General features: G+C 48.3%; 1 protein-coding gene across 1 annotated transcript in view; it reads right to left on the bottom strand.

Moving 5' to 3' along the window:
• Positions 1-1,079: 1,079 nt before the first annotated feature.
• Positions 1,080-11,168, bottom strand: part of CHTOP (chromatin target of PRMT1) — a 14,547-nt gene continuing 4,458 nt past the window's right edge. Inside the window, 3 exon segments of the mRNA XM_018574910.1 lie at positions 1,080-1,501; positions 3,960-4,091; positions 4,178-4,361. Coding sequence (XP_018430412.1) covers positions 1,299-1,501; positions 3,960-4,091; positions 4,178-4,361 — 519 coding nt within the window. The 3' untranslated portion in view covers positions 1,080-1,298.

Raw genomic sequence — 11,168 nt, 5'->3', positions numbered from 1 at the left:
ACCCAACACTGCTGTCCTCCACTCCTCAACCCCCTTCCACCAAACACTGCCGTCCTCCACGCTTCATTACCCCCTCCATCCATCACTGCTGTCCCCCACAACCCCCACGATTGGACACTGCTGTCATCCACTCATCTCCCTCCCTCACCACCCACCCTTCATCCAACACTGCGGTCCTCCACTCCTCACCCCCAAACCAACACTGCTGTCCACCACTCATCACCCTCCCACTGCTGTCTTCCACACCTCAATCTCCCTTTCATCCAACATTGCTGTCCTCCACTCCTCACTAAACCCCCAAATCCAGCTCTGCTGTCCTCCACTCCCCACTATAACCCCCAATCCTGCACTGCATTACCTCCTCCAACACTGCCGTCCTCCACTCTTCACCCCCCTCTAATCCAGCACTGCTGTCCGCCACTCCTCAAACCACCCCCCCTCCATGGGACTCTGCTGTCCCCCACATCAAACACTGCTGTCCCCTACTTACTCATCTGACATTGCTGTCCCCCACTGCCTCCCAGATACTGCTGTCCCACACTACTGTCCCCCACACCACACTTGGAAGGGGCACACATTGTTAGGTGGAATTAAAAGCTCTTGGAGCACAAACATTCAAAGTGGCGATGTCACCGCTCCTGTCCCACCACCGGAAGACTTCCGGTAAGATTTCAAGATGGTGCACAGATTTCCAGAAAGGCAGCCGTACCAATTCAGACTGTAAAGTGTTTAATGATTGTTCAACAGTAATAAACAGGCTACAAAAACCTGACAATATAGTACATACTGCCAAAGACGAGAGATGCCGATTGTCCACAGCGGTCCCGTACTGAAAATGGCTGAGGGCCAATTCACACCAACGTGCTGCATCTAACCAGCGTACAACGCATGTGTACCTTAGTGCACTACAATGCTGGGGTGCATCAGGGTGACAGACGCTGCAGATCCATCAAAACCTGGGTTGTGGCGAGTTAATGCATGTGCCACCTTAACGCAACGCATGTCAACACTCCAACACAGCACACCAGTGTGAATGGGCCCCGAAGGTTTATTGTTGACTGACACATGGGCCGTACTCGGAATCTGCAGGAAGCAGGGCAGTGATAAAAGATCCCTGTCCGCGGGCAAAGGAGTCACCGTACATTGTCATTAATAAAATACTTGAAAGAAAGTAAATAACCAGTTCTAAGTATCAAAAAGTAAAAGGAACTCTAAAACGAGGTGATGAGCCGGTCGGCTGCCATTTTGTCTCCGGAAGAGGCTGGTAGAACTCAGTTCTTTAAATAAAAACTTGTCGGTCAGTCATTGGCTTCAGGGTCTGCTTGAGCCATGTACGCGTCTAGCTCAGCGTCCAGGTGGCCCTTCGTCTTGGACATGTAAGCGTCCAACTGGTTGTCCAGCTGCTCTCGGGTCAGCACGGGGCGTGTGGCTCCTCTTCCTCTACCACGGCCTCGTCCTCGGGTGAAGCCACCTCTGCCCCGAGCGATTACACCCCCACGGCCTGAGGACAAAATGGAGGAAGTGATTGATTAGGGAAATGGGGGTACACAACACACAGGATAGGCATCATTACAGGGTCTCTAGGTAAAGAGCCCACACGTTGAGCATCATTTACAGGGTCTCTAGGTACACAGCCCACAGGATAGGCATCATTTATGGGGTCTCCAGGCACACAATAGTAAGGAACCAATAAAAGATGCCCAACCTGTGGATTGTTTATCTAGGAATCCCGTAAAAGAAGTCTAACCTAGGTATGCAGCCCACAAGTTGAGCATCATTTATGGGGTCTCTAGGTACACAGCCCACAGGACGGGCATCATTCATGGGGTCTCTAGGTACAATAGTTCGCAATCCATAAAAGATGCCCAAGCTGTGGGTTGTTTACCTAGGAACTCCGTAAATGAGATCTAACCTAGGTACACAACCCACAGGTTGGGCATCATTTATGGGGTCTAGGTACACAGCCCACAGGTTGGGCATCATTTATGGGGTCTAGGTACACAGCCCACAGGTTGGGCATCATTTATGGGGTCTAGGTACACAACCCACAAGCTGGGCATCATTTATGGGGTCTAGGTACACGGCCCGCAAGTTGGGCATCATTTATGGGGTCTAGGTACACGGCCCGCAAGTTGGGCATCATTTATGGTTCTCTAGGCACACAATAGTTCCAAAACCATAAAAGATGCCCAACCTGTGGGTTGTTTACCTAGGAACCCACGTAAATGAGGTCTAACCTAGGTACACAACCAACAGGTTGGGCATCATTTATGGGGTTCCTATGATTAAGGGTCACACAAGTGAAAGAATTCACAAGTTGAATATGCCCAAGGCCACTTGGTCACTTCACCTTCTCAGGATGCCTCAGCTCAGCCATAAGGACTATGATACAATAGTGAACACAAACTTGGCCCACCGCAAAAAAACCTGCGTTCACCTCAGAGCTCCTGAACCCTAGGAAGGACGTGTCGCCAAATAGAGGTTCCAAGCTTAAGAACCCTCAAAATGCAACCAGCAAAGCCACTTGATGAAGCTGACCCCACAACTTCCTAATCCATCGTTATGGCTGACCAGTGGTGAGGCAGAAGAGTTGGACAGGGCCAGACTGGCAGCTAAAGACAATATTCGCCCAGCAGAACAATTTGTGTTTCAGCGGGTCCTGAGAGCTCTACAAGGTATTTTTGGGCACCTTCCTTACACCCCCACCTGAGGCTGGCATTGAAGCAGGACCCGTTTAGAAATGTGTCCCACAGGTTGGGCATCATTTATGGGGTCTAGGTACACAGCCCACAGGTTGGGCATCATTTATGGGGTCTAGGTACACAGCCCACAGGTTGGGCATCATTTATGGGGTCTAGGTACACAACCCACAAGCTGGGCATCATTTATGGGGTCTAGGTACACGGCCCGCAAGTTGGGCATCATTTATGGGGTCTAGGTACACGGCCCGCAAGTTGGGCATCATTTATGGTTCTCTAGGCACACAATAGTTCCAAAACCATAAAAGATGCCCAACCTGTGGGTTGTTTACCTAGGAACCCACGTAAATGAGGTCTAACCTAGGTACACAACCAACAGGTTGGGCATCATTTATGGGGTTCCTATGATTAAGGGTCACACAAGTGAAAGAATTCACAAGTTGAATATGCCCAAGGCCACTTGGTCACTTCACCTTCTCAGGATGCCTCAGCTCAGCCATAAGGACTATGATACAATAGTGAACACAAACTTGGCCCACCGCAAAAAAACCTGCGTTCACCTCAGAGCTCCTGAACCCTAGGAAGGACGTGTCGCCAAATAGAGGTTCCAAGCTTAAGAACCCTCAAAATGCAACCAGCAAAGCCACTTGATGAAGCTGACCCCACAACTTCCTAATCCATCGTTATGGCTGACCAGTGGTGAGGCAGAAGAGTTGGACAGGGCCAGACTGGCAGCTAAAGACAATATTCGCCCAGCAGAACAATTTGTGTTTCAGCGGGTCCTGAGAGCTCTACAAGGTATTTTTGGGCACCTTCCTTACACCCCCACCTGAGGCTGGCATTGAAGCAGGACCCGTTTAGAAATGTGAATGATTTTGCCATTAGGGAAATGTGTTGGTAAATACAGATTTTAGGTAGCAAAGAGAAGGGCGACCAGTTCCATCTTTCAATCCCAACAGGTCCTGCTTAAAATTCTTCATGAAGCCCCACTAAGCTGGCAGAGCACCTCAGGTCTTTGATCCGGGGAAGAAAAGACTTGCCATGCCCCCTAGCTTTTGCTAGTGGCTCCATCAGAGTGATGTGCAGGTTCACGAATAGCCCGGCATAGACCCAATTCTCCTACTTCTTAGCCCAAGTCTAAATTTAGCAGAATTTGGGTTCTCCAGGATGGTCTGTAGACTGGAGGTGCATACATAGAAAAAAAGGACTTGTGTTCCATGCTACCCCCTACTGGTGGGACAATGGAATGCAAATACCAACCTCTTCCACCTACACCACCACGGTTCATGGGTCCCCCTCTTAGTCCCCCTCTTCCAACAATTCCACGTCCTCGGAGGCCACCTCTCCTCATTCCAATCCTTGGGACGCCACCGCGGCCTCGGAGGTTTTGCCCTGCACAGAACGGGTTAGCGGTCAGTCATCGTAAAGAGAGGTTCCCAAATTGTATTTATAATTTAAATTGGCCACAGCTGACCAACCTCTCATGCTCATTGCTCCCCTTGGCATTCCTCTGCCTCCCCGGCCGGCCCGCATCATGCCACGCTGGGAGCCACGAAGTCCCATACCACCTCCTCTCATGCCGCCAGCTCCTCGCTGCAGGCCTCCCGCCGGTCTCCCTAACCGGGCCTGGATGTTACTCTTTCCCAGCCGCTGCTTCAAGCTCTGTCAGGACAGGGAGAAAAGACAATTATTAAAATTAAGGATGTCCATACGTCTGAGGGGGCCGAGCCAACAAGCATCTCGTAGGATAGATCTCCAGTTAAAAAGAAAGGTTTCTGAAAAAAAAAAAAAGTCAACATCTCAAGGCTGCCTTTATGGATACGACTGGGATAGAAGTGGACCTTGCACTTCAGACAATGTATGCTTATTCATGTGGGAACCTCCTGCCGACAAGGTCTCTGGAAATGGCAAACAGCCCAAATCTCACATGAAGATATCATGGGACCACACCAAATATTCTCATCACATCACCCGCCATCATATGGGACACCAACTATTCCACTACATGCAGACTATGCCCATCACTGTACACATCCACTACTATATGGGACAACTATGCCACTTTATATCAATTATTCATATCACATCATCCGCCATCATATGGAACCACACCAACTATTCATATCACATCATCCTCCATCATATGGAACCACGCCAACAATCCCTATCACGTCATCCGCCATCATATGGAACAACACCAACTATTCATATCACATAATCCGCCACCATATGGAACCACACCAACTATTCCTACCACGTCATCCGCCATTATATGGAACCACGCCAACTATTCCCATCACGTCACCCGCCATCATATGGAACCACACCAACTATTCCTACCACGTCACCCGCCATTATATGGAACCACGCCAACTATTCCCATCACGTCACCCGCCATCATATGGAACCAAACCAACTATCCCAATCACACCATCATATGGAACCACACTAACTATTCCTACAACACCATTATATGGAACCACACCACCTATTCCTACCACACTATACACCTCCATTTGAAAATACAACAACTATTCCCCCCATATCATACGGGACCGCCCCGACTATTCCCATCACATCACCGGCCATCATATGGGACCACAACGGCTATTCCCATCACTGTACACAGCCACCGTCATATGGGGCCACACTATTTACAGACTATTCCTATCACACCATCCGGCCATCATATGGGACCACACCAACTAAGTCACAATATAAAAACTATTGGCATCACAACCGCCTCCATCTTATGGGACCACACCAACTATTCCACTACATGCAGACTATGCCCATCACCGCACACATCCACTACTATATGGGACAACAACTATGCCACTTTATATCAACTATTCTTATTACAACATCCCCATTATATGGAACCACACCAACTATTCCCATCACACCATCCGCCATCATATGGAACCACACCAACTATTCCCATCACACCATCCACCATTATATGGGACCACACCGTTTCCCATCACATCATCCACCATCATATGGGACCACACCAACTATTCAACTATATACAGACTATTCCCATCACACCATCCACCATCATATGGGACCGCATCAACTATGTCACCATATGAAAACTATTGGCATCACAAGCGCCTCCATCTTATGGGACCAAACCAACCATTGGTAAGAGGTTCCCCAATATACAGCACATGGATGGCTGAGCACCAGGGAACATGAGCAATATACGGTGCCCTGTGCATTTAAGGTAAATGTATACCCTTCTAAACCATGACAAAAACCATCTTCCCCAAGTTCCTGTAGATAATCAAAGTCCCCAGAACTCTTGAACAACCGGTCACATGGTGCCCTCTGAGAAGTAGCAGTCAACCAACCTTCCCCTACAGCAGTGGTTCTCAAACTGTGTAACCTCAGGACCCACATTTGTCCTTGGTCATTAAACTGACATTAAAACCTCAGATTTTTTTAACATAAACCAATACTGTAATGTGTGCCTTACTGTAATCCATGGTTGTTTCCCTTCTCTATACTGCTCCTCCTTTTAAATCTGTATCTCTTCTCATGCTGGGCAGAACTTCTGTTTTGCAGCAGACTGCCTTGTCTCTGGAATGGATACATGGTGTCTGTGTATAGGTTCAAAACCTGAGCCAACACTACAGGAAGAGGCACTCGGCTGCAAAGGGAAGTCCTCCCCAAGCATGAGAAGACATGGAGGATTTAAAAGAGCAGCAAAGAGAAGGGAAACAACCATGGATTACAGTAAGGCACACATTACAGTATTGGTTTATGTTAAAAAATCTGAGGGTTTAATGTCACTAAGTCATGACCCAAGTCACACTGCAATAGAATGGCAACACAACACCTCCCACACCTGAGTGCATAGTAGGTGCGATTGCATGGTACAGTGCGTTAATCACACAGGACTGTTCAATTAATGCACTGTACTAATGTGAAAGGGCCCTCAAAAACACTGACAGACACCCACACACAACCACAGACAGAATCGCACACACAGCCTCCCTACCTTACGAGTACTGGAGTGGATCCTCCAGCCTGGGGTCCGGTGTGGGCTGCTGTGCTGTGACTGAGCTGCATTCATGTGTGCATTGCTTGTACAACCCCCTAGCGTGCCCTGTAGAGCTGAAGGGAGCCAGAACGTGATGTCATCGTGGTCCAGGCACCTCTACAGGACATGCAAGGAAGCTGTAAGCAATTCATGTATGGATGGAACTCCGTCGCGACCATGCCTCCAGCCCACCCCACCTTAAGCTGACACTCGGCGCCGAGCAGCATACGAATGGCTGCTTGGTGCAAGAACTGACAGTGCTGCGCTAGGAGGCGGCCGCGAAGCCTCTCACCTAGAAAAGTGTGAGGCATGCGGCGACCCACTGAATATGGGTCATGTGTTGAGAACGACACAGCACTTGAGAACCAAGGCTCTACAGCATAGACCATGTGTCCAATGCCTCGGCTTTGGTGATATAATTGGCACCAGAGTCCAGAAAAGGGCCATGGGATTTAGAACATACTATAGCAGCACACTAGGGTTCTCACTTCCCTTGCTGCTTGCTTGTTTCATGCCATTGATCCAAAGCAATGTATAGACAGACTAGTCTTCAGCAGGAGTCAGTAATAACCCTATATTTCTCTCAAGACAGATTTAGGCCAAGATGTGTATAGTTCTGATTTCAGGGACACTAGCCAATACTTTCTGATGATTCCATACATTGAGACTCTAGTTTGCCAGTGTTGCACCCTTTCCATACCCATGAAAAACAAGAAGGTGCTCTTGTATGATAATAAGTCTACTGTTCGCTGTAATACATGATAAAAGATTCTGAAGAGTAGTTTTCAGCAAGCAAACAGGGCGTTCGATAACTCATTAAAAGACCAACTCCCGCCAATAACCTGACCGGGGTTAACCTTCCCTTTACTCCAGGCAACCTCATCCTGCAGGCTCTCTCCTACATCCTGTTAGTTTATATGTTGGGATTAGTAGGGCTCCCATTGTACTTCCGGGGCACTCGAATGCAAGCGCTGCAGGTCTTATAGACGTCAGTGCCGAGGTTGTGCAGCCACCCTCCTAACTCCCAGGTCATGTAGCCGCCCCCTCACCTCCAGACCAGTCACAATACAAAGCCTGAGGCTGATTGAGGAGATGGGGTGACATTTAAACAAGCAGATTTGCAGGACACAGGAGAAAGCCTGCATGACAGGTTCCCTTTGAGGAAAAAGAATGTTCATCTGCTTTAACCCTGGTAAGGCCATCGTGCCAGCTGTTGGGCTCTAACCACCTCCCGTCCATTGGCCGCACCTAAACGGCTGGACGGGAGCCTTGTAGATGCGGGTGGGCGTTCTAAGACGTCCCTCCTCGCCCACACTCACGGGGCGCTGGGCCAAGAGGCTTTTTTCCAAGTCTCCTACATAGCATTTTATACCAAGCCAAGGGTTACAAACGTATCCACATACAGACAACATTTATCTCTGTCCCCTTACACCCTCTGTCTATTCCCCAAATCAGTCTACACCAATCGTTTTCTACTACTTTGTACAACTTGTTAAGACTTGCGTCATGAAAGAAAACTATCCTGATCGGCCTACTCAATAGAGCGAGTCTTCAAAGACAAGGCAATAACTGAGAAATTGCCAGCAGCTCTGGACCTGGAAAGCGCAAGCAATCTTAAGCCCTCATTCACACGGCCGGCCCGTACAGATCCATGCTGCGTGCACGGCCGTATCAGGCAGCTCCCAGGAAGGACAGGTGCTGCGTGTGATTTGTATGCAGCAGCCTGTCCTCTATGGGAGTATGCCGCCCTGCGCTCACCGGACCTGAACGTGCGCGCGGGTGTCCGTACTCGCACGCAGACAGGATGGATCCTGTGCGTCCGAGCAGGGATACCCGCACCCATACAGGTCCGGTGAGCGCAGGGCGGCATACTCCCTTAGAGAAGGACTAATCACACGCAGCACCTGTCCGTCCCGGGAGCTGCCCGATACGGCTGTGCACGCAGCATGGATATGTACGGGCCGGCCATTAACCGTGTGAATGAGGGCTAAATGAAGAAAAATAGGACACCATCAAAAACTGAGACATGCTGGGAGTAGGAGCCATCCTGGGCTGGACTACTTTGGTCAGTATCCAATCCACCCGTAGGCAGCAGTATAACCCAGCAGTTCATGGCTATGTTCCCTAATGGATGGGAAAGGACCCGTCTCTACAACTGCAGTCCCATATAAAATCCTGAAAGTTTGGTTTGCTGTTCTGATGTAATAAGAATGTTTATTTGTAAACCAACACAAGATGTCTTCAGCTGCCTTCTGCATTCCATTATATAGGAGGAATGGAAGCCTCCAGCTATACCTCCTCCTGTTTAATTCCCTATGTATAGTAAATATACGTCCCAATGAGTCACTCACAGTCATACATGACTGAGGTCTTTTTTTAACCTACAAATAGATGAGGCAGGTTCTCTTTGTTGCCCGGCAGATCCGAATGTTGGAGGGCTTTGAATCGGAAGTTGAATCAGCACCACCAAGGCCACTTTTAAACTGATGAGGCAGCTGCCACTTTCCTGCCTATGGGAGCAGACTGGGGAGTGGCCATGGTGTAGACAATGAGGGGGCCGGGCCTTTTCAGGGATCACTTTGGCACGGTCCCCATTTCTACAAAAGGTAGAGGACGCACCCCAGGACAAAGACACGTATAGGAGCTCCTCACCTTTCTACAAATAGCTCTGGGGCAGATGACACACCTCTGGGACAGAGGTAAAGATATTTGTATGAGGCACATTTACCTCTTGGCTTAGTACAAGAATTAGGACTTTAACCTCTTGCTGTCCGCCCGTAGTAAAAAAAACAGACGGACGGCACTGCAGCATCTGCGGGTTGCCGTCTCCAGACGGCAATTTTTTTCTGCTCGCGCGCGCCCCCTAGCGGGCACGCACGGGCAGAAAAGACCCGCTAAATGCACACACCCGTTACCGGGTGTTTCACATATAGGCGATCGGCGGGTCCATAGCCCGCCGATCGCCTAATATCTCCATAAAGAGGACCTGTCAGTGTGCCTTTGCTATTATATAGGGGGTTGTTATCCCCCTATATAATAGCAATAACAATAAGTGCAAAAAAAAAATATAAATAAAAAAAAAGAAAAGTAACACATAAAAAAATAAAATAAAATAAAAGCCACATATAAAAAAAGGGGAAAAAACCCCCCCAAAATGTTTAACTCCCCCACCCCCACGTTTACGCGCCTATAAACGTAAATACGCGTCCGGTGCCCCAGCGCGCAAAAATTACAATTGCGCTACACATGTTACATATCGCCGCGAACGTCGCAGTGAGAGCAATCATTTTAGGGCCATCAATCACTGATAACACTAAACTGATGAGCGGTAACAGCTTTTAAAGCGTCGCCTAGGGCCAATTTTGGGTATTATCGTTTTTTGAGGTTTCGCGCGCGCACGCAATTTTAAGGCTTGACATGTTTAGTGTCTTTTTACCCGACGTGACCCCATCTTTTATATTTTACCAAAAAATTGGGTAATAATAAATGTTTTATCATTTAATATAGGGGAAACTGTTTTTTTTTTTAAATTTCGGTAATTTTTCCTTAATATAGTAAAAAAATAAAACCCCCAGTGGTGAATAAATACCACCAAAAGAAAGCTCTATCTGTCCCCAAAAAAGGGTATAAAATTCATTTCAGTACAGCGCTGCATGACGGAATAAATGTCAGTCAAAGTACCGCAGCGCTGAATACTGAAAAATGGCCTGGATGGGAAGGGGGTTTAACACCGCGGATGTCAACTGGTTAAAGGCACAGTCCACCTTTCAAAAAAAAGGGCAACATGGATTTTATAATCAATGAGCATTTACTAGTTTTCCTGCGCCGAAGTCTGCATAACATTGGACCCACAATCAGTGGGTCATGGGTGCAATGCACAGGCTCTTGCAGTGTTTACCCTCGGCCACAGTCCCTCGGTACAGACCATCTGTTATAGAGCTGGACCACAATTCTGGTGACTGCTCTGCAGAGTCCCTCTCCCTCAGTGGCCTATGGGACTTGCAATATTTACCACTGACGGGTCCTGGACCTTTGTGAAAGGGAGGGGTGTGTGGATTTTGCAGCTGGGGTATGAGCCCATGATTCATACTGCCCCTAAATCTGGATGCCACATGGTCCAAAAGGTGGACTGAGCCTTTAATCTTATGGATAACATTTTGCACAGAATACTTCACAGCCAGAACTCAAATGACCTTCATACAGAACCTGCAAAAGAAAACAAGTCAGGACCTTGAATGCAACATAAACTTCTCATAAATTGGACAAACGCTCCACGCACACACCGGCCTTCTGAGCTCAGTGGGGACGATCTCATTTACTTACACCGGCCAGATGTGGAAACTGAAAGAAAGATGGCCGCTCTTACTCTACTTTTGAAAATTTTGGACGCAAATGGTTATTTTGTCACCTCCGCTAAATTA

This window comes from Nanorana parkeri, unplaced genomic scaffold, assembly GCF_000935625.1.
Source record: "Nanorana parkeri isolate BGI_ZX_2015 unplaced genomic scaffold, ASM93562v1 scaffold3355, whole genome shotgun sequence".
Classification (NCBI taxonomy): Eukaryota; Metazoa; Chordata; class Amphibia; order Anura; family Dicroglossidae; genus Nanorana; species Nanorana parkeri.
The sequence above is the reverse complement of the archived record's forward strand: the minus strand, read 5'-3'. Positions and strand labels throughout refer to the sequence as shown.